Consider the following 27,906-nt stretch of genomic DNA (forward strand, 5'->3'; position numbering starts at 1 on the left):
CTGAGAGGTTGTTTCCTTTAATCCAGCCTATATTTCTCAAGCCTATTTTTTTTTGTTCACTGCGCAAGCTGTTTGACTAGAACCATCTCTTTGTGTTTTTTCACCTATAAGGCCAATTAGCAAATTTATTGTTTGCAAATTTATTATTACATTTTCAAGTGTATTATTCACCCAAGGGAATAAAAGCTAATCAATATAGTGTTAAATTGTATCTTGAAAATCGTTTGGGGGCAGAAGGAAACAGGACTAGCAGGTGAAAGCAACCTACTCTTAGCCTCGCTGCTTCAGTCACCTGACCAGCGTCGGCTGCTGGGATCATAGGCTCTGACTGTTGAGTTCCAGGGTCTGTCCAGTCAGCGAAGAGGGGCACTGTGCTCTGAGTTGGCTAAGTGCACAGGGCCGTGGGGTGAGATGAGAACAGGCCACATGCTACTCTAAGTGACTAATCATGATCATGTTCTGTTTGTGTCGCATGTGTGTGTAAGGAAAAAAAATAGCAGTCAAGTTCTCATGTAAACTCCTAAGGCCACTTTCAGGCAGGTAACGTGCCAGTGTGAAATGCATGAAAGAAAAAATTACTCTTCTGGGAGAACCTCACTTCTCTCTCACCCTCAACTCCACCAAAATAAGTCTTTTCAAAAGTAACAGGATTTTAATAATCATTTCTGTGATTTATTTCGTTTTCTTTAGCTACTTTTACTCACTGGATATTTTCAGATATTGCATGCGATGAAAACTACACAAGAAAATATGTGGTTAGCCTGTGATCTAATTACATGGCCTTTCTTTGGGAATTAGGTTCTTTTTCCCCTTTATTTTAGCATCTTTTTGTATTTTGAAAGGCAGGATTTAAGCAAAGCACTGTGAGACTAGACAAAGAAACGACCTGAGACCGGCAGTATGGAAACAAGTATCTGGGAAGAACTTTGCAATAAGAAGGACGCTTAAGTGTGCTGGGCAGGGACTGTCCAAGTAAGCATTTAAACAATGCTTTGTATATAAATGAAAAATGTAAGGGAAACAACATATACCCTAAATGATGACCTTCTCCAATCCTGATAACCTGAGGTTTATAAATGACCAACACACTTCCAGAAAATACTCATAGAGTCAACAGTGCATTTTATTATACATCTTAGATTTACACTCTTCATATATGCTTTTAAAGCTTCAATTAACAGTTCAATACAAAATAAAAACTATATATGCCGCAGTGGTTCTCAGGCACAGAATTTAGGAGGAGATTGGAGCAAGCTTTTTCCCCAGCATACCATGAATATTACATTATGAACCATAACAGTGGAATGTTTCCTTTTGACCTAGCTGCCTTTTTTGGCTGAATTTTATTACAGTGGACAGCTTTAGAAGGTATGATATTGCTAACAGGAAACAAGACTTAAAATAAGCTTATAACCTGTTTTTTTCTTGAAGTCTTTAAGATCTAAACGATTCCCTTTTCTCCTAATAGAGCTCCAGGATCATCTAATGAAAATAATATTTTCCATAAAATATCTGGAGCATCATCAGCCTAAGAACCACTGCTCATGGTTATTCAATGTCTTCCGGCCTCACAGGATGAGGTAATGGTATGATGGATTTCTTCTCAGTGTCCCTGGAAAGTGCTTTCCTCATATCTGTTAGGAAGCAAAGTTTAATGTAAGTACCCAAATATCAGAATATTTTATATCAAATTTAAAGTGTATAGGTTAAAAAAAAAAACTATAAGAGGTTTTGTCCCCTACCCCTACTTCTATCATATTCTAAGAGAAATGTATTTATAAGTGAGACTCTCAATCGCGAGTACACCAAACCCCAGCTGGGATCCAGCTCTTCCTACAAATGTTCTTTTGACAGAACCTTAGTAAAATAATGTGTCTGTACCAGTAAAACAATAATTGACAGTAATTAACCAATGGTTAGTTAATGTAAGTTAATCAGTGGTAGGTTCATAAGGGCAGGTTAAAGCAGATTTAAATATTATAGCTCAAATTTTAAATATGATTCTCTTAAGTGTATTAAAATAGCCGAGGATTTCACTCTGCAGGATGAATGCAGACATTCGGCTTCCTCTTGGGGACACCACCCCAGAAGGGAGCTCACCGTAAGCATCCTCGTCGGGCTCCCCGTTGCTGGCCGAATAGTACTCTATGACCGTCCTGTACACACTGTAGCCTAACTGCTTGTACATGTTGACTGCAACTTGGTTAGACACTCTTACAAAGAGATCAACAAAAAATCCACCCTTTCTGTAATAAAAAAAAAAAAAAAAAAATTAGAATAGGAGAAATCCTTGAAAATAATACTTACATAATTTTTAAAACTACTTTGACTACTATTCATAGGATGGTACTATGGAACCCTGCAGCTGATTACATCATGTTAGCAATTTATACTGCTGAGGATTTATAGCAATTATTTTGCAGTACAAAAAGATAACTTCGTTTCTATAACGTTTCAAAACCTACAGGTTTTCTTAAAAGATAAACTTTAAAGAAAGCTTTTTTTTTTTTTTTACCACAATTCTGTTACCTGGCTTTAAAAAATTACTGTGTATTTGATATTATAGTAATTGATATGTTCATTTTACCAATTAGTCATACAATAGTTTCACCCATATGCACAAATTAAAGGTTTTGAAGAAAGCACCAATGTGGCCTTGTATAACTACAGGACACTGGTCACAGCTCTGAAGCCCTTGGGTCCCTCTGGTCAGTGACAGCCCCTTTCTTACCCAGGTCTCCATGTCCTGACTCGTGTGATCATCAGTGCCTTGCTTTTATGCAGTAGACTTACCACCTGTTCTGGTTTAATTTCTCCTGTTTGTGAACGTCACCTGAATGGAGTCATACTTCATCTACTCTTTAGTGACTCGCCTCTCAGTCGGTACTGAGTCAGCCCCGGGGCAGCTGGAGCTTGTCCGTCCTCCCTGTGTTTAGTGTGTCCCTGTATGGACACACTATGAGATGTCTGTGGTCCTATACATTATCAACTATGCTGCTACGAGTATTTTTGTTGTGGGTCTCGTGGTACGATATCTAAGGTCTGCAGTTAGGAGTGTCACTGCTGGCTCACAGGGACACCTTCAACTTTATCAGATAATGCCTGTCTCCCAGCCCACGTGTGCCACCTGACACTCCCACAGGAGCGGGTAGACTCCACCCCACAGGGGTGGCTTGGAGCAGCTGACATATTTATTTTTGAAAGTCTTATGATACAGTGGCATCTCAGGGCAGTTTCAGCTGGCATTTCTGATTACTAACAAGGCTGATTATATTTGTGTCAACCATTTAGATTTCTCATTCTGTATGGTCTTTATTGGTCTTTCACACATTTTTTATTTTTCTCCCCCACCTGTAGTTCTCTCTGTATTCTGGATATTCAACCTTGTGTAAAGGATGGTGCAAGTCTTTTCCCCAATTTGCAAATCTTTTTCCAATTTGTGACTTGTCATTATCCTTATGTATCTTTTGATGAACAAAGTTACCACACTGTAGTGAAGTTGAATATATGAACCTTCATTTTACAGTTAGCACTTTTTAGGGCTTGAGAAGTTCTTTTCTACCCTGAGGTCATGGAGACACTCTCCTTTGAAGGTGCTCCTAAGGGCTTTTTAGTTTTGCTCTTCACATATAGGTTTTGTGTATGATAAGGTACTAATGTGGGAAAAATCTTTTCCCATATGGATATCCAGTGGTGCCACCACGTTTATTGGAAAAGTGTATCCTTCCCCACCACTGATGTGCAGTTGCCTCCTCCAAGGTGTGTCTAAATCTATGTGTTCCTGAGTCTGCATCTCAAATTCTGTTCCACTAGCCTAGACAATTAACTCCACTCACTTTTTTGTTGTTCAAGAGTGTCTTACCTCTTTTGGGCTCCTTCCATTCCAAGTTTCAAAATCAACAAGTCGCACGGAAAAGACTTGACATTTGGGCTGCAGTTACGCTGACTCTGTGGATCAGTTAGCTGTCTACTGTAGAGACGGGTAACTCTATGCTGCAGAGGCAGTTCCTCCCTCCACTTAGGTAGGTCATCTGTACTGTCTCTGGGTAAAGTTGTATAAACTTCAGAGAGGTCTTGCACAGCTTTTGTTAGATTTCTCCTAAGGGCTTAATATACTGATGCCAATGCAAATCACATCCTCTTCTAAATGTTACTGTTTGTGTAGAAAAGCCATTTAATTTATACTAAAACTTTATATCCAACAACAACTTAGCTTAACTTTTATTAAAATTCTAAGCATTTGTAGATTCCTTCCTGTAGGTTTTCTATTTGTACTATCTTATCTATCCAAAATAACGGTTTTGTTTCTTCTCAATCCTAACTTTTATTTTTCTTGCTTCACTGTATGGTAGAGGATTCCCAGTAAGTTACTGAAGAGACGCCGACTTTAGGCATCCTGTCCTGTCCTGTCCCGGAAAGCACTCACTGCATCACCACTCATCTCTACTACAGGTTTTCAGTAAATACTCTTTTCAGGTTAAGTAAGTAAGTTTTCCCTTTCTATTGCTAACAACAGTTTTTATCAAGGGTGAACACTGGATTGTATCAAAGCATTTTCTGCATTTACTGAGATAAAAAAATCTTCTTCTTCAGCCTATTAACTGGTAGAATACATTCTAATATTAAAACAAACTTCCCCTGATATGTCATCCTTTTCATGAATTGCTGAATCCATTTTGCTAAGAATTTTCTGGGACTTTGCATCTGTCATGAGATTTTCCTTCCTCATGTCTCTTGTCAGGTTTTGTGATTGTTCCCTTTTTGTGTGTAAAAGTAAACTTAGTGTCATTATTTCTTAAATTGTCGGTGAAATTTGCCACAGAAGCCATAGCTTTCTTTGTGGAAAGATTCTGGCTACTGACTGAAATTAGTTAAGGCAGGGGTCAGCTTGCAACCTATTTTTAATGCTGCTCTCAAGCTAAGAATGGTTTTTTACAATTTTGAAGGGTTGTTAAAGTACATATATGAAAGCAATAGAGACTGGAGGTGGCCTGTGAAGCCTTAACGTTTACTGTCTGGCCCAGAAAAAGTTTGTTGACCCCTGTTCTGTACCCTTAATCAATTTCTGATTGTCCTGACAATTAGGAAGAGGCATGTTCACATCTCTAATTATGATGATTTGTCTATTTATTCTTGTAGTTTTGTCAGTTGTTGCATTTTTACTTTGAATTTGTCACTGGGTACATAAAATTTTTAATTATTCCATCTCCCTGATTAACTCTTATCAGTATGCAGACCCTTTTTTATTCTCATAATTATTGAACTATAATGTGACTGTTGTTAATTTAAGCACACCTCATGTGGTTAGAATTTGCATGATAATGTAAAAAATTTCTTTACTTTCGATCTTTCAGTATCTTTAACTTTATACGTATTTCCTGTAAATAGAATACAGTTCTGACAGTCTATCATTTTTTAATGTTACTGTCCTAAGAATACTTAACATGAGATCTACCCTCTCAATAAATTTTAAATGTAAACTATCTTTGAGTGTAGGTATACAATGTTATACATCAAACTCTAGAGCTTTTTCTTCTTGCTGAACTGAAACTTTAGTAACTTCCCATTTCCCCCTTCCCCAGCCACCACCATTTCACTCTTCATGAATTTAACTACTTTAGGTGTCTTCCTGTGACTGGCCTACTTCACTTGGCATAATGCCTTTGTCTTTTAACTGGAGTCATTAGTCCATTAACATTTACTGTTGTATTTATCAATTATATTTGGATTCACTGCTACCACCTTAGTCATGCTTTTTATTTGTTTTGCTACTTTAGTTTCCTTTTTTCGTCTTTTGAATTGATTTTTATTATTCTATTATTTTTCTCTTTGGATATTATATACTGTTTCTATTTTTAGTGTACACATTTAATCTGTACATTAAAAATACATGTATATATGTATGTGTGTATATATGTATACAAACACACACCCCCCCCTATACAAATATAGGTCACTTAAATCTTAGCAACTACTGTAAAGTAATGAAAGTTTAGAAACTGCAAGGGAAGGGAGCATAGTGGTTTTCTACTCTAAGAGATGGTCTATCCTATAAATACATTAAATCTGATGTGCAATTAGAAGAACACAGTTCCTAACTCCCTGTCAACTATACATGATAATGCCAAATACTTGTTTTCAACAAGATATGCCATTAACCAATGTGTGTAAACTACAATCTTGCTAAAGATTTTCTCCTCTTCTGTGTTCACTCTAGGAAGAATTTTTTAAGTTCTTAAGGACTAGACTTTTTCAGCTAAATTAAGAATGAGCTCAGGTTCCTCTTGCCCTTGACTTGGCTCAGTGTTTTCAGGCCATGGTTACTTCCTTAATGTTCCACTTTAATGGATTTAATAAAAGTAACACATAGTGAGTGGATTTAATAAAAGTAACACATAGTGAGTGTTTGTTTGATACATAAAACAGGTCTGAAAAAAGCCACAATGTTTGCAGTTCTCAAACTCATGGAGGTGCATATTTCAAATGTTTGGGCAAACTACTAGCTTTATATAGTTCACAAATACACATCATATCATCACATTATATTCCTTTTGGTGACTGACACAGTATCTTCCCGAAGCCAGGCTTTTGGCAGTTCCTGTGATTAAAAACCCCAGGACCACATGGAAATCAACATGAAACAAGAATGCTGGCAGTTCTGCAGAATCTGGTTCCAAGGTTTGAGAAGCCACGCAACGCCCAGCAGGCGCACACACCTCATTAGGAAGTGACCACAGTTACTTACAGTGAAATGGAAATAGTTTTTTCCTTCAGTTTGTTTTTTCCGAGTAGCTACTAGCTTGCTGGGACACAGCTGCTTAAGACTACGCTTTTCTTTAGCCTAGGGCACTATGAAAAAATTACTGAGATGCCAAGGACAGCAGTGTTAACAGAGAATCTGGAAACACCTGCCACAGTGGCAAGAACACTAACAGAAACCTTGAGGGCTAGATTTTGATTCCACCAATTACCCAGCTCATAAGCCTATGGCAGGTCACTCACTTTGCCTCAATTTTCCTCAGTGGCCAAACAGGGACAATAATATCACTCTGAATATGTGACAGAATTGTTGTAAGGACTATTAAAGGCTGAAAATGAAATTCCTATGAAACTGTGCATCATGACAGATATTCAATCTGAAGGAAAAAATCTGATAAAACGTTCACCAAGAGAAAACTCAAATGGTTAGAGTTCAAAAATCATTTGCAAAGCAGGTGCCTACCTTTCTGAAATCTCCTCTAATAACTCCATAAGCTTAGCAGCCAGACCAAGGCGTCGGAATTCTGGGGCAACAGACAGAGCTGTGACATGCCCATGCCACTCTTCCCTCGCCACCGAGCCTTCTGCTTTGCCCATGACTGCCAATGAAAGATCACGTCCAGTAACTAAACATGAGGATTTACACATACAGAAAGGCTGTTTGGTACATGATAATAAAGGAAACTAATGACCAACTTCTGATCTTCAAGTAATACTTAAAAGTCATCTAGCTAATTGTTATTAATGCTTTTACTTGATATGTATTTTTAAAAATATCTACATTTCATGTGGGTATGTATGTGTGTCATGTACACATAACAGACAATCTACAGCTCAAATTTTTGTTAGCAATGCAACCAAGTCTGTCTGGGTCACTGCTGTATCCCCTGGGCCTAGCATAGTACCTAAAACAGAAGGGATCAGTGAGCTGTCAAATGGTTGAAAAGGAAATAAAATTATGGGCATCATGATTATACTTCCAGTTCTGTGATCAATCTAAAATAATCAGTTAAAACCTATATTTTAATCTCAACTGCCTATCCAAAAAAGTACTAGTGGTATTATACTTACTGTAACCCATTAACTCTCCACCAGGGGCCTCTGCAACGATGAAGTACTCTGGCCAGTGGGCGAGGTACTGTAAGTAAAAAGGAATTCCATACTAGAGTCTTGTTAAGGAGGATGCAAAGTAATAGACAGTCAGATTTCTTCATGAAAGGGGTATTTCGAAGTTTCCTTTAAAACATATTGTTTATCCCCAGCCATATGTATGACTTCTATAATCAATTTATTAGATGAAATATTTAGGTTAGCACTAATTTTTAAGAAAATTGCCTGAATATATAAACTCAAATGTGACTGGAGACAGTAGCATCCAATAGACAGCAGAGAACCAGGCTCCCAAGTTCTACAGTCTGTCTCCCTGCTGCTGCCAATGTGTCTAGATCCCTGCACAGCACTTTATCGATAATCACCTGATACTCTTACTCGTTTACTGTCTCCCCTTAGAACACGTATGCCATGTTCCCTCTATCCCTGGCACTTGGCAAACAGCACATGCTCAGAATGTTTATTTTTCCATAATTGCACTGGGAAATTAATGACTAGTTCCTACATTAGCTTCAGCCATGGGACAGTGAAAATAACTTTAAACTTAAGTATTTCCAGAGGCTACTTAACAAACCCAGTTTTTCCCCTCCACCAATTCAAGGTCTCCATTTCTAGTAATGCAAAAAAAAAAAAAGCTGACTTAAAATTGAATGCCTGAGTACTGCTCAGTACTTAACTCTTCAACCCTGGTGTCCTTGCTGACTTGTACTCATTCCTGTCCTTCTTAGTATAAGCTTGCTGATGCAGTTCTATAAGGGGACACCATCAACCATTTTTTTTAAACTTCCTGGAAAATCTGTTCAGTGTAAATTCTTCAAACTCTCCTCTGAAGGACTGCCTTTATTCTGTCTCTTCAAACATAACCCTTAACATGGCAGCCAACAAGTCTTTCTGCCATCCAGCCACTGACATCATAACCATCTCTTCTCTGGCTACTGGAGGAGCCCCTGGCTCAAGCTCATGGACCAAGAAGCCCTGGCAGGTTACTCTGAAACATGGCCTCACCTGGATTATGGGATTTTTGCCAAAAACTTTTAAGTGTAACAGGAAGCACACCACATAAATTGATTTGCATCCTAATACTTTCCCTTATATACAGTGAAAAGTTTTCTGTCGTTCAGAATTCTTCAAAATCCTTTTACTTTTTTATAAACATGGAGAAGTCTTTAATAGGTCATAATTTTTAAAATACAAATGAAAATTGGGTTTTTTTTGCTTTTTCCACTCAACTTTGTTTCTGATACGTAGCCCTGTTGTTGCATGTATCTATAGTTGATTTTTACTGCTGTTACTGACATAACTCAGGGGCTAACAAAATAACAAACATTTTCTATAAAGAGCCAGATTGGGGGGTGGGGGGAGTGGGTGATGAATTGGGAGATTAGGATTGACATATACACTATTGATACTATGTATAAAATAAGATAACTAACGAGAACCTAATAAAGTACAGCACAGGGAACTCTACTCAATGCTCTGTGGTAACCTAAATGGGAAGGAAATCCAAAAAAGAGAAAATATATGTATATGTATAACTGATTCACTTTGCTGTACACCTGAAACTAACACAACACTGTAAAGCAACTATACTCCAATAAAAATTTAAAAAGAAAACAAACAAAAAAGGAGACATTAAATATTCAAGGCTGTGTGGAGCATATGGCCTCTGTTGCAGCTACTCAAACTGTGAAAACCCCAACAAAACAAAGGAACTTCTCTATGTGGAAAAGGCCACAACTAGAATCAAGAAAATTACAAATGGGAAAGCTCACTGGTAAAGGCAAACATAAAGGCAGGAAACCATCCAAACATAAATATGGTATCAAAATCAGCAACCATGAGAAGAGTACAAATGCAGGATACTGGAAATACACTGGAAATTGAGACCAGCAACTTAAAACAATCTTGTAGTTATACAGACTGCTATATCAAAACCTCATGGGAACCACAAACCAAAAATCTACCATAGATACACACACAAAAAAGAAAAAGCAATCCAAACAACACTAAAGATAGACATCAAATCACAAGAGAAGAGAACAAGAGGAAAGGAAGAAAAAAGACCTTCAAAAACAAACCCCAAACAATTAAAACAGCAGTAAGAACATTTATTGATAATTACCTTAAACGTGAATGGATTAAATGCTCCAACCAAAAGACACAGACTGGCTGAATGGATACAAAAACAAGACCCATATATATGCCATCTACAAGAGACCCACTTCAGACCTAGGGACATATACAGACAAAGTGAGGGGACAGAAAAAAGTATTCCATGCAAATGGAATTCAAAAGAAAGCAGGAGTAGCAATACTCATATCAGACAAAACAAACTTTAAAGACTGTTACAAGAGATAAGGAAGGACACTACATAATGATCAAGGGATCAATCCAAGAGGATGTAACAATTGTAAATATATAGGCACCCAACATAGGAGCACCTCAATACATCAGGCAAATGCTAACAGCTATAAAAAGAGGAGTCAACAGTAACACAATAATAGTGGGGGACTTTAACATTCCACTTTCATCAATGGACAGATCATTCAGACAGAAAATCAATCAGGAAACACAGGCCTTAAATGACACATTAGACCAGATGGCCTTAACTGATATTTATAGAACATTCCACCCAAAAGCAGAATACACTCTCTTCTCAAGTGCACATGGAACATTCTCCAGGACAGATCACATACTGGGCCACAAATCAAGCCTCGGTAAATTTAAGAAAATTGAAATCACATCAAGCATCTTTTCTGACCACAAAGCTATGAGATTAGAAATCAATTACAGGAAAAAAAAAACTGTAAAAAAACAAACACGTGGAGGCTAAACAATATGTTACTAAACGACCAATGGATCACTGAAGAAATCAAAGAGGAAATCAAGTACCTAGAGACAAATGACATCAAAAACACAGCAATCCAAAACCTATGGGACACTGCAAAAGCAGTTCTAAGAAGGAAGTTTATAGCAATACAGTCTTACCTCAGAAAACAAGAAAAATCTCAACAACCTAACCTTACACCTAAAGCAACTAGAAAAAGAAAAAAAAAAAAAAAAAAAGTTAGTAAAAGTAAAGAAATCATAAAGAGAAGAGCAGAAATAAATGAAACAGAGACAAAGAAAACAACAAAAAAGATCAATGAAACTAAAAGCTGGGTCTTTGAGAAGATAAACAAAATGGATAAACCTTTAGCCAGACTCATCAAGAAAAAAAGGGAGAGGGCTCAAATCAATAAAATCAGAAATGAAAAAGTTACAACTGACCTCACAGAAAAACAATCATAATAGACTACTACAAACAACTGTATACCAATAAAATGGAAAACCTAGAAGAAATGGACAAATTCTTAGAAAGATACAACCTTCCAAGACTGAACCAGAAAAAACTACAAAATATGAACGGACTAATCACAAGTACTAAAGTTCAAACAGTGATGTAAAAACTTCCAACAAAGAAAAGTCCAGGACCACATGGCTTCACAGGCAAATTCTATCACACATTTAGAGAAGAGTTAACATCTATCCTTCTGAAACTCTTCCAAAAAACTGCAGAGGAAGGAATACTCCCAAGCTCATTCTATGAGGCCATCTTCACCCTAATATCAAAACCAGACAGATAACACAAAAAAAATTACAGGTCACTATCACTAACGAACATAGATGCAAAAATCCTCAACCAAATACTAGTAAACTGAATCCAACAATACATTAAAAGGATCATACACCATGATCAAGTGAGCTTTATCCAAGGGATGCAAGGATGCTTCAATAACCGCAAATCAGTGTGATACACCACATCAACAAACTGAAGAATAAAAACCATATGATCATCTCAAAAGATGCAGAAAAAGCTTTTGAAAAAATTCAACACCGACTTATGACAAGAACTCTCCAGAAAGTGGGCATAGAGGGAACTTACCTGAACAATAATAAAGGCCATATATGACAAACCCACAGCTAACATCATTCTCAATGGTGAAAAGCTGAGAGCATTCCATCTAAGATCAGGGACAAGGCAAAGATGTCCACTGTCAACACTTTTATTCAACATAGTTTTGGAAGTCCTAGCCATGGCAATCAGCGAAAAAGAAATAAAAGGAATCCAAATTGGAAAAGAAGTAAAATCGTCACTGTTTGCAGATAAAATGATACTATACATAGAAAATCCTGAAGATGCTACCAGAAAACTACTAGAGCTCATCAATGATTCTGGTAAAGTTGCAGGATGCAAAATTAATACACAGAAATCTCTTCCATTTCTGTTCACTAACAATGAAAAACCAAAAAAGAGAAATTAAGGGAACAATCCCACTTACCATCACATCAAAAAGAATAAAACACCTAGGAATAAACTTACCAAGGGGACAAAAGACCTGTACTCTGAAAACTATAAGATGCTGATGAAAGAAATCAAAGATGACACAAACAGAAAAACATACCATGCTCTTTGACTGGAAGAATCAATATTATCAAAATGACTATACTACCCAAGGCAATCAGATTCAACTACAATCCCTATCAATTAGCAATGGCATTTTTCACAGAACGAGAACCAAAAAAATTTTAAATTTGTATGGAAACACAAAAGACCCCTAATAGCAAAAGCAATCCTGAGAATGAAAAACAGAGCTGGAGGAAATCAGGCTCCCTGACTTCAGGCTATATTTACAACGCTACAGTCATCAAAACAGTATGGTACTGGCACAAAAACAGAAATACACATCAATGGAACAGGACAGAAAGCCCAGAGATAAACCCACGCACCTATGGTCAACTAATCTATGACAAAGGAGGCAAGAATATACAATGGAGAAAAGACAGTCTCTTCAATAAGTGATGCTGGGAAAACTGGACAGCTACATGTAAAAGAATGAAGTTAGAACACTCCCTAACACCATACACAAAAATAAACTCAAAACAGATTAAAGAATTAAATGAAGGCCAGACACTATAAAACACTTAGAGGAAAACACAGGCAAAACACTCTGACATAAGTTGCAGCAGTATCTTTTTTGATCCACCTCCTAGAGTAATGCAAATAAAAACAAAAATAAATAAATGGGACCTAATTAAACTTAAAAGCTTCTACACAGCAAAAGAAACCATAAACAAAACGAAAAGACAACCCACAGAATGGGAGAAACTATTTGCAAATGAAGCAACTGACAAGGGATTAATCTCCAAAATATACAAATAGCTCATGCAGCTATATATCAAAACAACAAACCCCCCAATCAAAAAATGGGCAGAAGATCTAAATAGACATTTCTCCAAAAAAAAAAGATGGCTAAAAAGCACATTAAAAAATGCTCTACATCACTAATATCAGAGAACTGCAAATCAAAACTACAATGAGGGAGGGAGGAACCAAGATGGCAGAGTAGAAGAACATGCTCTCACTCCCTCTTGTGAGAACACCAGAATCACAGCTAGCTGCTCTACAATCATCAACAGGAAGACACTGGAACTCACCAGAAAAGATACCCCACATCCAAAGACAAAGGAAAAGCCACAATGAGACGGTAGGAGGGGCTCAATCACAGTAAAATCAAATCCCATAACTGCTGGGTGGGTGACTCACAGACTGGAGAACACTTACACCACAGAAATCCACCCACTGGAGTGAAGGTTCTGAGCCCCATGTCAGGCTTCCCAACCTGGGGGTCCGGCAACGGGAGGAGGAATTCCTAGAGAATCAGACTTTGAAGGCTAGTGGGATTTGATTGCAGGACTTCGACAGGACTGGGGGAAACAGAGACTCCACTCTTGGAGGGAACACACAAAGTAGTGTGCGCATCAGGACCCAGGGGAAGGAGCAGTGACCCCAGGGGAGACTGAACCAGACCTACCTGCTAGTGTTGGAGGTTCTCCTCCAGAGGTGGTGGTGGGGGGGCTGTGGCTCACCGTGGGGACAAGGACACTGGCAGCAGAAGTTCTGGGAAGTACTCCTTGGCGTGAGCCCTCCTTGTCATTAGCCCCACCAAAGAGCCCAGGTAGGCTCCAGTGTTGGGTTGCTTCAGGCCAAACAACCAACAGGGAGGGAACCCAGCCCCATGCATCAGCAGTCAAGTGGATTAAAGTTTTACTGAGCTCTGCCCACCAGAGCAACAGTCAGCTCTATGCACCACCAGTCCCTCCCATCAGGAAACTTACACAAGCCTCTTAGATAGCCTCATCCACCAGAGGGCAGACAGCAGAAGCAAGAAGAACTACAATCCTGCAGTCTGTGGAACAAAAACCACATTCACAGAAAGACAGACAGATGAAAAGGCAGAGGACTATGTACCAGATGAAGGAACAAGATAAAACCCCAGAAAAACAACTAAATGAAGTGGAAATAGGCAACCTTCCAGAAATAGAATTCAGAATAACGATAGTGAAGATGATCCAGAACCTCACAAAAAGAATGGAGGCTGAGATCAAGAAGATGCAAGAAATGTTTAACAAAGACCTAGAAGAATTAAAAAACAACAAACAGAGATGAACAATACAATAACTGAAATGAAAACTACACTAGAAGGAATCAACAGCAGAATAACTGAGACAGAAGAACGGTTAAGTGACCTGGAAGACAGAATGGTGGAATTCACTGCTGTGGAACAGAATAAAGAAAAAAGAATGAAAAGAAATGAAGACAGCCTAAGAGACCTCTGGGACAACATTAAATGCAACAACATTCGCATTATAGGGGTCCCAGAAGGAGAAGAGAGAGGGAAAGGACCCGAGACAATATTTGAAGAGATTATAGTCAAAAACTTCCCTAACATGGGAAAGGAAATAGCCACCCAAGTCCAGGAAGCGCAGCGAGTCCCATATACAGCATAAACCCAAGGAGAAACATGCCGAGACACATAGTAATCAAATTGGCAAAAATTAAAGACAAAGAAAAATTATTGAAAGTAGCAAGGGAAAAACAACAAATAACATACAAGGGAACTCCCATAAGGTTAACAGCTGATTTCTCAGCAGAAACTCTACAAGCCAGAAGGGAGTGGCATGATATACTTAAAATGATGAAAGGGAAGAACCTACAACCAAGATTACTCTACCCGGCAAGGATCTCATTCAGATTCAATGGAGAAATCAAAAGCTTTACAGACAAGCAAAAGCTAAGAGAATTCAGCACCACCAAACCAGCTCTACAACAAATGCTAAAGGAACTTCTCTAAGTGGGAAACACAAGAGAAGAAAAGGACCTACAAAAACAAACCCAAAACAATTAAGAACATGGTCATAGGAACATACATACTGATAATTACCTTAAACGTGAATGGATTAAATGCTCCAACCAAAAGACACAGGCTTGCTGAATGGATACAAAAACAAGACCCATATATATGCTGTCTATAAGAGACCCACTTTAGACCTAGGGACACATACAGACTGAAAGTGAGGGGATGGAAAAAGATATTCCATGCAAATGGAAATCAATAGAAAGCTGGAGTAGCAATACTCATATCAGATAAAGTAGACTTTAAAGAATGTTACAAGAGACAAGGAAGGACACTACATAATAATCAAAGAATCAATCCAAGAAGATATAAGAATTATAAATATATATGCACTCAACACAGGAGCACCTCAATAAATAAGGCAACTGCTAACAGCTATAAAAGAGGAAATCGACAGTAACACAATAATAGTGGGGGACTTTAACACCTCACTTACACCAATGGACAGATCATCCAGACAGAAAATTAATAAGGAAACACAAGCTTTAAATAACAGAATAGACCAGGTAGATTTAATTGCTATTTATAGGACATTCCATCCAAAAACAGTAGATTACACTGTCTTCTCAAGTGCACATAGAACATTCTCCAGGATAGAACACATCTTGGGTCACAAATCAAGCCTCAGTAAATTTAAGAAAACTGAAATCATATCAAGCATCTTTTCTGACCACAATGCTATGAGATTAGAAATGAATTACAAGGAAAACAACATAAAAAACACAAACACATGGAGGCTAAACAATACGTTACTAAATAACTAAGAGATCACTGAAAAAATCAAACAGGAAATCAAAAAATACCTAGAGACAAATGACAATGAAAACACGACGATCCAAAACCTATGGGATGCAACAAAAGCAGTTCTAAGAGGGAAGTTTATAGCTATACAAGCCTACCTCAAGAAACAAGAAAAAACTCAAAACAATCTAACCTTATATCTAAAGGAACTAGAGAAAGAAAAACAAAACTCAAAGTTAGCAGAAGGAAAGAAATCATGAAGATCAGAGCAGAAATAAATGAAACAGAAACAAAGAAAACAAAAGCAAAGATCAACAAAACTAAAAGCTGGTTCTTTGATAAACAATATTGATAAACCTTTAGCCACACTCAACAAGAAAAAGAGGGAGAGGACTCAAAAGAATAAAATTAGAAATGAAAAAGAAGTTACAACAGACACCGCAGAAATACAAAGCATCCTAAGAGACTACTACAAGCAACTCTATGCCAATAAAATGGACAACCTGGAAGAAATGGACAAATTCTTAGAAAGTTATAACCTTCCAAGACTGAACCAGGAAGAAATAGAAAATATGAACACACCAATCACAAGTAATGAAATTGAAACTGTGATTAAAAATCTTCCAACAAACAAAAGCCCTGGACCATATGGCTTCACAGGTGAATTCTGTCAAACATTTAGAGAAGAGCTAACACCCATCTTTCTCAAACTCTTCCAAAAAATTGCAGAGGAAGGAACACTCCACCATCACCCTGATACCAAAACCAGACAAAAATACTACAAGAAAAGAAAATTACAGACCAATATCACTGATGAATATAGATGCAAGAATCCTCAACAAAATACTAGCAAACAGAATCCAACAACACATTAAAAGGATCATACACCATGATCAAGTGGGATTTATCCAAGGGATGCAAGGATTCTTCAATATACGCAAATCAATGTGATACACCATATTAACAAACTGAAGAATAAAAACCATATGATCATCTCAATAGACACAGAAAAAGCTTTTGACAAAATTCAACATTTATGATAAAAACTCTCCAGAAAGTGGGCATAGAGGGAACCTACCTCAACATAATAAAGGCCATATATGACAAACCCACAGCAAACATCATTCTCAATGGTGAAAAACTGAAAGCATTTCCTCTAAGATCAGGAGCAAGACAAGGATGTCCACTCTCACCACTATTATTGAACATAGTTTTGGAAGTCCTAGCCACGGCAATCAGAGAAGAAAAAGAAATAAAAAGAATACAAATTGGAAAAGAAGTAAAACTGTCACTGTTTGCAGATGACATGATACTACACATAGAGAATCCTAAAAATGCCACCAGAAAACTACTAGAGCTAATCAATGAATTTGATAAAGTTGCAGGACACAAAATTAAATGCACAGAAATCTCTTGCATTACTATACACTAATGATGAAAAATCTGAAAGAGAAATTAAGGAAACACTCCCATTTACCATTGCAACAAAAAGAATAAAATACCTAGGAATAAACCTACCTAGGGAGACAAAAGACCTGTATGCAGAACACTATAAGACACTGATGAAAGAAATTAAAGATGATACCAACAGATGGAGAGAGATACCATGTTCTTGGACTGGAAGAATCAATACTGTGAAAATGACTATACCAGCCAAAGCAATCTACAGATTCAATGCAATCCCTATCAAATTACCAATGGCATTTTTTACGGAACTAGAAAAAAAAAATCTTAAAATTTGTATGGAGACACAAAAGACCCCGAATAGCCAAAGCAGTCTTGAGGGAAAAAAACGGAGCTGGAGGAATCAGACTCCCTGACTTTAGACTATACTACAAAGCTACAGTAATCAAGACAATATGGTACTGGCACAAAAACAGAAACACAGATCAATGGAACAAGATAGAAAGCCCAGAGATAAACCCACGCACCTATGGTCAACTAAACTATGTCAGAGGAGGCAAGGATATACAATGGAGAAAAGACAGTCTCTTCAATAAGTGGTGCTGGGAAAACCGGACAGCTACACGTAAAACAATGAAATTAGAACACTCCCTAACACCATACACAAAAATAAACTCAAAATGGATTAGAGACCTAAATGTAAGACCAGACACTATAAAACTCTTAGAGGAAAACATAGGAAGAACAGTCTTTGATATAAATCACAGGAAGATCTGTTTTGATCCACCTCCTAGAGTAATGGAAATAAAAACAAAAATAAACAAATGGGACCTAATGAAACTTGAAAGCTTTTTGCACAGCAAAGGACACCATAAACAAGACAAAAAGACAACCCTCAGAATGGGAGAAAATATTTGCAAACGAATCAACGGACAAAGGATTAATCTCCAAAATATATAAACAGCTCATGCAGCTCAATATTAAAGAAACAAACAACCCAATCCAAAAACGGGCAGACCTAAATAGACATTTCTCCAAAGACATACAGATGGCCAAGAAGCACATGAAAAGCTGCTCAACATCACTAATTATTAGAGAAATGCAAATCAAAACTACAATGAGGTATCACCTCACACCAGTTAGAATGGGCATCATCAGAAAATCTACAAACAACAAATGCTGGAGAGGGTGTGGAGAAAAGGGAACCCTCTTGCACTGCTGGTGGGAATGTAAATTGATACAGCCACTATGGAGACAGTATGGAGGTTCCTTAAAAAACTAAAAATAGAATTACCATATAATCCAGCAATCCCACTACTGGGCATACACCCAGAGAAAACCATAATTCAGAAAGAAACATGCACCCCAATGTTCACTGCAGCACTATTTACAATAGCCAGGTCATGGAAGCAACCTAAATGCCCATCGACAGATGAATGGGTAAAGAAGTTGTGGTACATATGTACAATGGAATATTACTCAGGCATAAAAAGGAACGAAATTGGGTAATTTGTTGAGACGTGGATGGATCTAGAGACTGTCATACAGAGTGAAGTAAGTCAGAAAGAGAAAAACAAATATCGTATATTAACGCATGTATGTGGAACCTAGAAAAATGGTACAGATGAACCGGTTTGCAGGGCAGAAGGTGACACACAGATGTAGAGAACAAACGTATGGACACCAAGGGGGGAAAGCCACGGGGAGGTGGGGATGGTGGTGTGATGAATTGGGCAATTGGGATTGACATGTATACACTGATGTGTATAAAATTGATGACTAATAAGAACCTTCTGTATAAAAAAATAAATAAAATTTAAAAATTAAAAAAACCCAACTATTACTAAAACTTTCTTTGGGTTATTTGTATGGAAATATGTTAATATAAGTGTTTCACACATTACATGAAATTCCTAAAAATCTTATATGTTCTGGTATAATGTTATAAGTCATAATTCTAGTTATTATTTTAAAATGTATATCTCAGAAATAACTAAATTTCCTTGTCAATTGCATTATTATGAACTTTCATCAAATTTTAAACCGTGGTCATTTTTAAGTCTTTTGTCATTTACAGACAGTTCTGGGTGTACTCTGATGCTTTTGCAAAAATGTTCCTATAAAGGGTTTCATCTTCAAGGAATTCATGGAAAAGACTCTGACAAGTACAGGTTTCTGGTAACTGACTATACTGCTGAACTGAATGAATAAGTATTTTCATAACTCTAATGGAAAACTGATGAATTCAAAAAAGTGCTAACAAAAGATCAAGATGAAAAAAAATTAATTACATGGGACTGAGTGAACTGATGATGATGATGATAATTTTTGTGACTTTGTTTGAAACATTGTTGGTTCTTCTGTGCTTTCTTTTTCCAGATTTAAGAAAGCCTTTTTTCTCTTTAAAAAAAAAAAAAGAAAAAAATTCCAATGAGATATCATCTCACACCGGTCAGAATGGCCATCATCAAAAAATCTACAAACAATAAATGCTGGAGAGGGTGTGGAGAAAAGGGAACCCTCTTGCACTGTTGGTGGGAATGTAAATTGATACAGCCACTATGGAGAACAGTATGGAGGTTCCTTAAAAAACTAAAAATAGAACTACCATACGACCCAGCAATCCCACTACTGGGCATATACCCTGAGAAAACCATAATTCAAAAAGAGTCATGTACCAAAATGTTCATTGCAGCTCTATTTACAATAGCCAGGACATGGAAGCAACCTAAGTGTCCATCAACAGATGAATGGATAAAGAAGATGCGGCACATATATATAATTGAATATTACTCAGCCATAAAAAGAAACGAAATTGAGTTATTTGTAGTGAGGTGGATGGACCTAGAGTCTGTCATACAGAGTGAAGTAAGTCAGAAAGAGAAAAACAAATACTGTATGCTAACACATATATATGGAATCTAAAAAAAAAAAAAAAACAAAAAACTACAATGAGGTATCACCTCACACTGGTCAGAATGGCCACCATCAAAAAAGTCTACAAACAAATGCTGGATAGAGTGTGGACAAAAGGGAACCCTCCTACACTGTTGGTGGGAATGTAAATTGGTACGACCACTATGGAGAACAGTATGGAGGTTCCTTAAAAAACTAGAAATAGAACTACCATATGACCCAGCAATCCCACTGCTGGGCATTTATCAGGAGAAAACTATAATTTGAAAAGATACATGCACCCCAATGTTCACTGCAGCACTGTTTACAATAGTCAAGACATGGAAGCAACCTAAATGTCCATTGACAAAGGAATGGATAAAGAAGATATGGTATACATATATACAGTGGAATACTACTCAGCCAAAAAAAGAAGACAATAATGCCATTTGCAGCAACATGGATGGACCCAGAGATTATCATACTAAGTAAGTCAGACAAAGACAAATATCATATGATATCATTGATATGTGGAGTCTAATTAAAAAACGGATACAAATGAACTTATTTACAAAAAAGAAACAGGCTTACAGATATCAAAAACAAACTTATGATTACCAAAGGGGAAACGTGGAGGGGAGGGGGGGGTACAAATCAGGAGTTTGGGATTAACATACACACACTACTATATATAAGATAGGTAACCAATAAGGACCTACTGTATAGCACAGGGAACTCTACTCAATATTCTGTGATAACCTGTAGGAGAAAAGACTGAAAAAGAATGAATATATGTATAACTGAATCACTCTGCTGTACACCTGAAACACAACACTGTAAATCAATTATACTCCAATAAAATTTAAAAAAAAAGAAAACGGCACAAAACAGAAAAAAAAAATTCATTATATATTCTAGCTATTCACTTCCTGTCAGTTTTAGATATTAAAAAAAATCTGCTTCCATTCTTTCAACTTTTTAGTTTTATGCATAATGTTCTTTAAGTAGGTATTCATGTTTTAAGTATTCAATTAAAAATATTTTCTTGATTTCTACTACTAGTGTACAGAAATGCTACTGATTTTTCAAAACTTGATCTTGGTTCTAACATTGCTGAACTCGCTTATTCTTAATAGGTTGTTCTGTTTTCTAGATAGATGAGTATTATCAATTATAAATAATGACAGTTTTATTTCTACCTTTCTCATCCTTATACTTTCTTTCACCTCTTTCTTCTTTCCAATACCTTTGGTCAGTTCCTCTGCAACTATGGTAACGGGCAGTAGTGACAGTAGGCATTCTCATCTTACATCCAATCTTAAAGAGAACGAATCTAATGTCTCACTTACGTATAATGCTTACTGAAGGTTTTTAATATCAAACCTTTACCAAAAGAAAATTAAGAAAGGTTCTTCTATTTCTAGCTTGTTATGCATTCTTACCACAAAAAACTACTGAACTTACGCAACACTGTAAATCAACTATATTTCAATTTAAAAAAAAAAAAACTGTGAAAACCAAGGAGAAGAGCACAGACAATATGTACATTATTCACCATGGCTGTGTCCAATAAAGCTTTATTTACAAAAACAGGCAGTGGGCCAAACCTGGCCCATGCGCATTAGTGTGCCAACCCCTGACATAATTGCCTCTATTTCTTATTATCTTCAGCTTGCAGGACATTGAATTACTAGGTATTACATTACCAAAGTGCCTTCCAGAAAGACTAGCATTTACTCTGTCACTCGCAGTTTATGAGACTGCTCCCCTCACCTCACCTTCATTAGCCTTGAGTTTTATCACTGCTTGAAATCCTTGGTAATTTGATAGATAAAACATGGTATCTCATTTTGGTTTTAATCTGCATGTCTTTTAACTGGTGAGACCGAACTCTTCTTAGTATTTTCATAGCATCCTGTATGCCCTCTTTGTTAAATTATCAATTAATACTACCCTCCTACCCTACAGTGGACATGGCACATAACCCGGAAGTCCAGCTCTGTGTTTCACGCTCCTGAGAGTGTGGGGGTTGTATGTTAGGGTCAGAAAACCCTCACTTCACACACCTTTGCCCGTGTCTCTAGTGGGGAGCATGAGAAATACTGCTAATGTTAGCCAAAGTCCTTTTTTCACTTTAGCAACACGCCCCAATGTAAATCAGGCTCATTCCACACTCTGTTCTAGATAGGCAGGTATGGCACGAGGCAGGGGTCCACAGGATGCAGAAGGCTGCGTGGCACCTCCCAGAGGTACCCTTGGGAGTCTGGGAAGGAAACACTCACCTTCCCCTCTGTTGATCCTCCTGCCAGGAACATGGCTGGGATGCGGTACGCTCGGAGCCACCTGGGCAGGACGCCAGGAACACCCGGGAATGGGAGAGTGGTTCCACTGCCGAGCCTGGTCGCTGGGGACGTCACAGAGCCACCAGGACTGCTCATCCACTCTAGACTCATTCACATCAGGCAGGAATAGCCCCTCCTGCTGAAGTCACCGCTTTCTGCTGCTCACAGCTATGCTTACTACTGAGGGGCAGGGTGGGCAGGGGACTGTACTGTTCTTGATTTATGAGGTCATTATATTAGCGGCTTGTCAACAGGTGTAAGATAACTCTTGTTCCCAGGTTTTTAGTGTTTTTATTTTCAATTGCTTTCAATGTTGCTTATGTTTCCTGACCTCCAAGTTTTAAACATTTTCAGCACTCCAGTCTATTTTTTCCTTTGATCCTCTATTTTCCTTACTCTTAGTAAGTCTTCATTTAACTTTTTAAAAAAGGATACAGTTTCTGTAAGTGGATCCAAATTACTAAAAGAAACAAGAGAAATATCAACAGTAAGCAGTGTTTACAAAACCAGTTTAAATAAGGAGACTACAACTAAAAATAACATGCACAGGGAAAACAAAACATGTTAAATCCACAACTTTAAAACCAACTGTACAGCTAAGAAAGATGGTTTAATTTACCTAATGACCATGATGAGCCATCATCACAGCCACTATAAAGACATCTGTACATTTTCATTCAACTGCTTCTTCTTTACAAGTTACTTTATAGTTAATACATCATCAAATCCTTTTTTTTTTCCCCTTTGGCTGCACCAAGCGGCTTGTGGGATCTTAGTTCCGGACCAGGGACTGGACCCGGGCCCAAAGCAGTGAGAGCACCAAGTCTTCACCACCGGACTGCCAGGGAAGTCCCTAAAACCTTCCATTTTCTAAATGGCAATAAACTGTTACCGGAACTGGGGACCAACTTGGCGTGTCAATCACAGATGGGGGTAGTAACCCTAGCCCTGCAGCATCTGACAAGCACCCTCCCTGCCAATTCCTCCTCCTCCCTCCCTCCCCCCCCCCCAAATGCGGGCTGTCTCACCACTCAGGCTTCTGCTCGACACTCTTCTACATTTCTGCCCCCCACGGCCCCCATTCCCATACTTTCAATTTTGTTCCCAGAGGAAAGCTCCTGATCTGGCTCTGGGGCTGCTGAGCGCCTGCCACGCCCGATCACAACACTCCCGAATCAGCGTTTCTTAAATGCACACCTGCCTCTGTCTACAAAGAACTCTGCCCCTTACTTTCCTATTCAATTAATGGAACCAATATTTTGCCAGACCCAAAAATAGCTACCTTCAACTCTTCCTCTTGCACAAACTCTTCTTTTGGACCCTTAACAATGCAGTCACACTGCATTTCTGGAGACCAGCAGTTCTTAGAATCCCTTTACACTCAAAAATTACTGAAGACCCCAAGAACTTCTGTTTATGTGGGTTACATCTATTGATGTTTAAATGTTTAAAACATTTATTTAAAAAATAAATTATACATTAATATGAATAACTTTTTTTTAAAACCAAAAAAGTCACTATTTTCAAAAACAAAAATTTAGTGACAAGAATGGAATTGTTTTAACAATTTTACAGATCTTTTTAATGTCTGGTTTAATAGAAGGCAGCTGATTTCTAATTTTGGTGCCTGTTATGCTTACTATTACACGATCACAAACCCTGAAAACTCCACTGTGCACTTGTGAGAGAATGAGAATGAAAAAGGCAAAAAAAACCCCAAAACAAAACCCTTAGTATTATCATTAAAATGGCTTGCAGAACCCCCAAAACAATCTTGAGGCGCCCCTGGCCACACCTGGAGAATCACTAATCCATGTGGGACTCACTCTCCCCTGCTTCTCAGGACTACTCTATACCCTCTCCTGTCTCCTCAACACTCCCCCTTCCATCTCAGCTGCTTCCAATTTCAAGAAGAAGACACAGCAGTAAGAAGAAAGCTTCACCAAGGTCCCACCACCACCCCACCCACCCTAAGCCTCTGCGTCCACACTCCACCTGCTCTCCTGGACCCAGGCCTGGCGTGCTGGTGAGCAGATCCCCCCACCTCTCGGGACCCAGGACTCTGCTCCCCTGAAAGAAATGTATAAACGTGCTGCACACTTAGCCACCGGCAGACCTGACACAGTTCAGTGCTCCGTCCTCCTGATTGCTGTCCTCTCTCAGACTCCAGACCCACCATCAGGCTTTCCTCCCACCTCACAGGACCACTGTGCCTCCTTTAACATGTGATGCCCTGGGGCACATTCCTGGAACCTCGTTTTTCCTGTCCGCACTCACTCATCACTGATGTCACCTAGCCACCTGGTTTTTTGTGTTTGTTTTTATTTGGCTGCACTGGGTGTTAGCTGCAGCACCGCGGGATCTCAGTTGCCCCGTGTGGGATCTAGTTCCCTGACCAGAGATCAAACCCAGGCCCCCTGCATCGGGAGCGTCGAGTCTTAACCACTGGACTGCCAGAGAAGTGCCTAGCCACCTGGTTTTAATACCACCCACATGGTGTTGACTACGAAATTTCTATCTTTAGCCCAGACCTAAACTTGAGACTCCCACGTCCGGATGCCCAGCCGACTTCTCCACCTGGGTGTCTGAGCGCCCTTGGCGGAGACCTACGTCCTATGCTGGCCTCTCCAAGGTCGAGCCCTTTGACTCCGATCCCACCTGGTGTTCTCACACCCCCACACTCACTGTTCCAGCACCGCTGCCTCCTCCTCCTCCGAAACAGGAATCTGTGCCCGTGCTACTCCCTCTGCCTGGAAGTCTCCTGCCCCCAGTGCCCACAGGCTCCCTCCCCTGCAGGTCTTTCTGCAGTGACACCTTCGCTGAACACCTCACCCAAAGCCAAATCCCCACTCACTCCCTATTTCCCTTTCCAGCTCACATTTTTTTCCTTTGTACTGAACGCTAAGTTCTATCTTACTCTCCCCTCTAAACTGTAAATTCCGGGAAATCCCTGGCGGTCCAGTGGTTATGACTCTTGACTCCCCCAACTCGGCTCTCACTGCCAAGGGTCCGAGTTCAATCCCTGGTCAGGGAACTAAGATTCCACAAGCCGCACAGCGCAGCCAATTTAAATAAGTAAACTGTAAATTCCATAAAGATAACATTTTTTTTCTGTTTTGTTCACTACTGTCTCTTCAGCACTGGTGCACAATAGGCATAAAACATTTTACCAAGAATAAAATATTTGTTAAATTAACTGCAACGTTTCTACATCCATTGCTTCTTTCAGTTACTACTGCAACACCCTACTCCAGTGATTCTCGGAGTTCTTGATGGAAGTGCCCTAATCAAAGTGAGAAGTAGGAGAAAACGAGGAGGGAGAGGAGTTCCCCTATTGGCATATTCTGAAGAAGACTTCACAAGCTACATGATTCTTGGAAATCAATTATTTTGTTATAAATAAATGGTCATGCTTATTTTCCTTCTACTCTATTCATTTTCGTATATAAGTGTTGACCCTTCCTAGGTCTTCGGTTAAAACTGGTTCTCCATCAGGCTTTGTCTCATCTATTCTTTTTTTTTTTTTTTTTTTTTTTAATTTAAGATGTGCATACCTTTTTTTTTTTTTTTACTTTTATAGCTACTTTATTTATTTATTTATTTATTTTGGCTGTGTTGGGTCTTCGGTTCGTGCAAGGGCTTTCTCTAGTTGCGGCAAGTGGGGGCCACTCTTCATCGCGGTGCGCGGGCCTTTCACTATCGCGGCCCCTCCCGTTGCGGGGCACAGGCTCCAGACGCGCAGGCTCAGTAGTTGTGGCTCACGGGCCCAGCTGCTCCGTGGCATGTGGGATCTTCCCAGACCAGGGCTCGAACCCGTGTCCCCTGCATTAGCAGGCAGATTCTCAACCACTGCGCCACCAGGGAAGCCCCTGTCTCATCTATTCTTGAAGCTTCAAGGCACACTGTCACCTCCAGGGCCTACACTTCCCAAACCCAAGCCTTTGTCAAGCCATCATCTCCGGGCCATTGCCAAGACCACCTAAATGGCTCACCTGCCTGGTATACCTCCTCCAGCCGGCCCGCGGCACACAGCTCTGTGGTGGCGAGCTCAGGCTCCTGGGCGGCCGGGAACGTGCATTTCCAAAAAGTTCCCGGTGCTCACGGACCACTCTAAGAACCACCCGCCTGGAGCCAATCTCCTTGATCAGTCTCCTTGCTCCGCCCACTCCCACGCAGGGCTCTACCACCTGGGCCATTCCCCTGCGCTCTCAGGACCTTAGTTTACTCACACCAAAACCGGGGATGAGAAGGGCACCTACTTCACAGAATTGTCAGGAGGAAATGGGTTACTCCAGCGCCAGGCACAGCGAGCCCTCAACAGTCGCCTTAGTTACACTGCTCCGACTGGGAGAGGCCCCACAGAAAGTTCCCCCAATAGTGGAGCAGAAGTCCAGTCTCACCAGTTTCTCTGACCGCTGAGTTACAGAAACCCGCTCCTACCATCATTCACCTCCCAGGTGTCGGCCACGCCCGCACCTGCTTCCTCCTCCAGAACCTCCTTCCTCACCCCTGTCAACACTTACCCATCTTCAAGGCTCAGCCCCTCTTTGAATGTTTCTAGCCACCTCACCTCAAGTTCTTTCCATCCTCCTGACACTTGAATCTGAACTCTCTGGTCCCTAGTTTTCACATAACTGCCCCGGGGTGTTTAAAGTGGGTCTGGGATTGGTGGGTGCATGGATGGATGGGTGGGTGGACAGAAATGTGATGAAGCCAATGTAGCAAAATGTTAACGGTAGAGTCCAGCTGATAGTCTACACGTGTTCACGGTAAAATTCTATCAACTTTTTAAGTTGATAGAAACTTTCATAATAAAACTTAAAAAAAAAAAAAAAAAGGTACCTGCAAGTCACAGTCCTTGACTTAACTCGGACGAAGGAACGTGCATGCCCTGGGCCTCCCACAGCAGTGCCCACGCCGGGACGCGCAGCACAGTAATGAGACGCGCAAACCCGCCGGGCCCTGGACGGGGCCACAGTACTACCCCGCGCGGATACAAGGTAACTTCGCCACTACGGCCGCCGCCCGGAGGGGAACGCGGGCCGGAGCCGGGGGTCAGAGCCGGGCCGGCGCCCCCAGCCCCCGAGAAGCGCCCACACCGCACGCAGGGGTGCGAGGGGACGGCCGCCCGGCGCCCCCAGCCCCCGAGAAGCGCCCACACCGCGCGCAGGGCTGCGAGGGGACGGCCGCCCGGCCAAGGTCAGCGGGGCGTCCGCACGTCCGCCCGGCCCCCTCCCCCCACGACCCCGGGGACGCGCCGGCGGCGGCTGGGCCCGGGCGCGCCTCACTCACATGTTGTTGAAGCGGAACAGGTCGTCGCACGTGAAGGCCCGGAGAGTGGTCATCCCGCCCCCACCGCCGGAGCCTGCTCGCCGCGACCCGGCGCCCACCCCACCGGAAGTCGTCTGGTGCGCGGC

General features: G+C 39.9%; 1 protein-coding gene across 6 annotated transcripts; it reads right to left on the minus strand.

Annotated features, from left to right (window-relative positions):
• Positions 1–1,105: 1,105 nt before the first annotated feature.
• Positions 1,106–27,906, minus strand: NAA20 (N-alpha-acetyltransferase 20, NatB catalytic subunit). Of its 6 annotated transcripts, none has more exons than XM_059898325.1 (7): positions 27,782–27,906; positions 22,925–22,949; positions 7,831–7,921; positions 7,223–7,385; positions 3,863–4,042; positions 2,101–2,246; positions 1,106–1,634 (listed from the first exon to the last, which is right to left on the minus strand). In XM_059898325.1, exons 1-7 carry the CDS (start codon positions 27,832–27,834, stop codon positions 1,549–1,551), a joined length of 744 nt encoding a protein of 247 aa, XP_059754308.1. In that variant the 5' UTR covers positions 27,835–27,906; the 3' UTR covers positions 1,106–1,548. The 6 variants fall into 6 exon arrangements, with proteins under 6 accessions (XP_059754308.1, XP_059754309.1, XP_059754312.1 ...); XM_059898326.1 differs by having other exon boundaries at positions 7,223–7,358; positions 27,782–27,904; XM_059898329.1 differs by lacking the exon at positions 3,863–4,042 and having other exon boundaries at positions 7,223–7,358; positions 27,782–27,902.

Source organism: Balaenoptera ricei, chromosome 15 (genome assembly GCF_028023285.1).
Source record: "Balaenoptera ricei isolate mBalRic1 chromosome 15, mBalRic1.hap2, whole genome shotgun sequence".
Taxonomy (NCBI): domain Eukaryota; kingdom Metazoa; phylum Chordata; class Mammalia; order Artiodactyla; family Balaenopteridae; genus Balaenoptera; species Balaenoptera ricei.

Coding starts and splice junctions, on each gene's coding strand:
- NAA20 (XM_059898323.1), bottom strand. CDS start 22,600: ATGAGTCTAGAGTGGATGAGCAGTCCTGGTGGCTCTGTGACGTCCCCA. Junction 7,898..22,429: donor GAGGATCAACAGAGGGGAAG/GTGAGTGTTTCC, acceptor TTTTACTTACAG/TACCTCGCCCACTGGCCAGA. Junction 2,247..3,862: donor ATGGAAGGAGCCCAAAAGAG/GTAAGACACTCT, acceptor TTTTTATTACAG/AAAGGGTGGATTTTTTGTTG.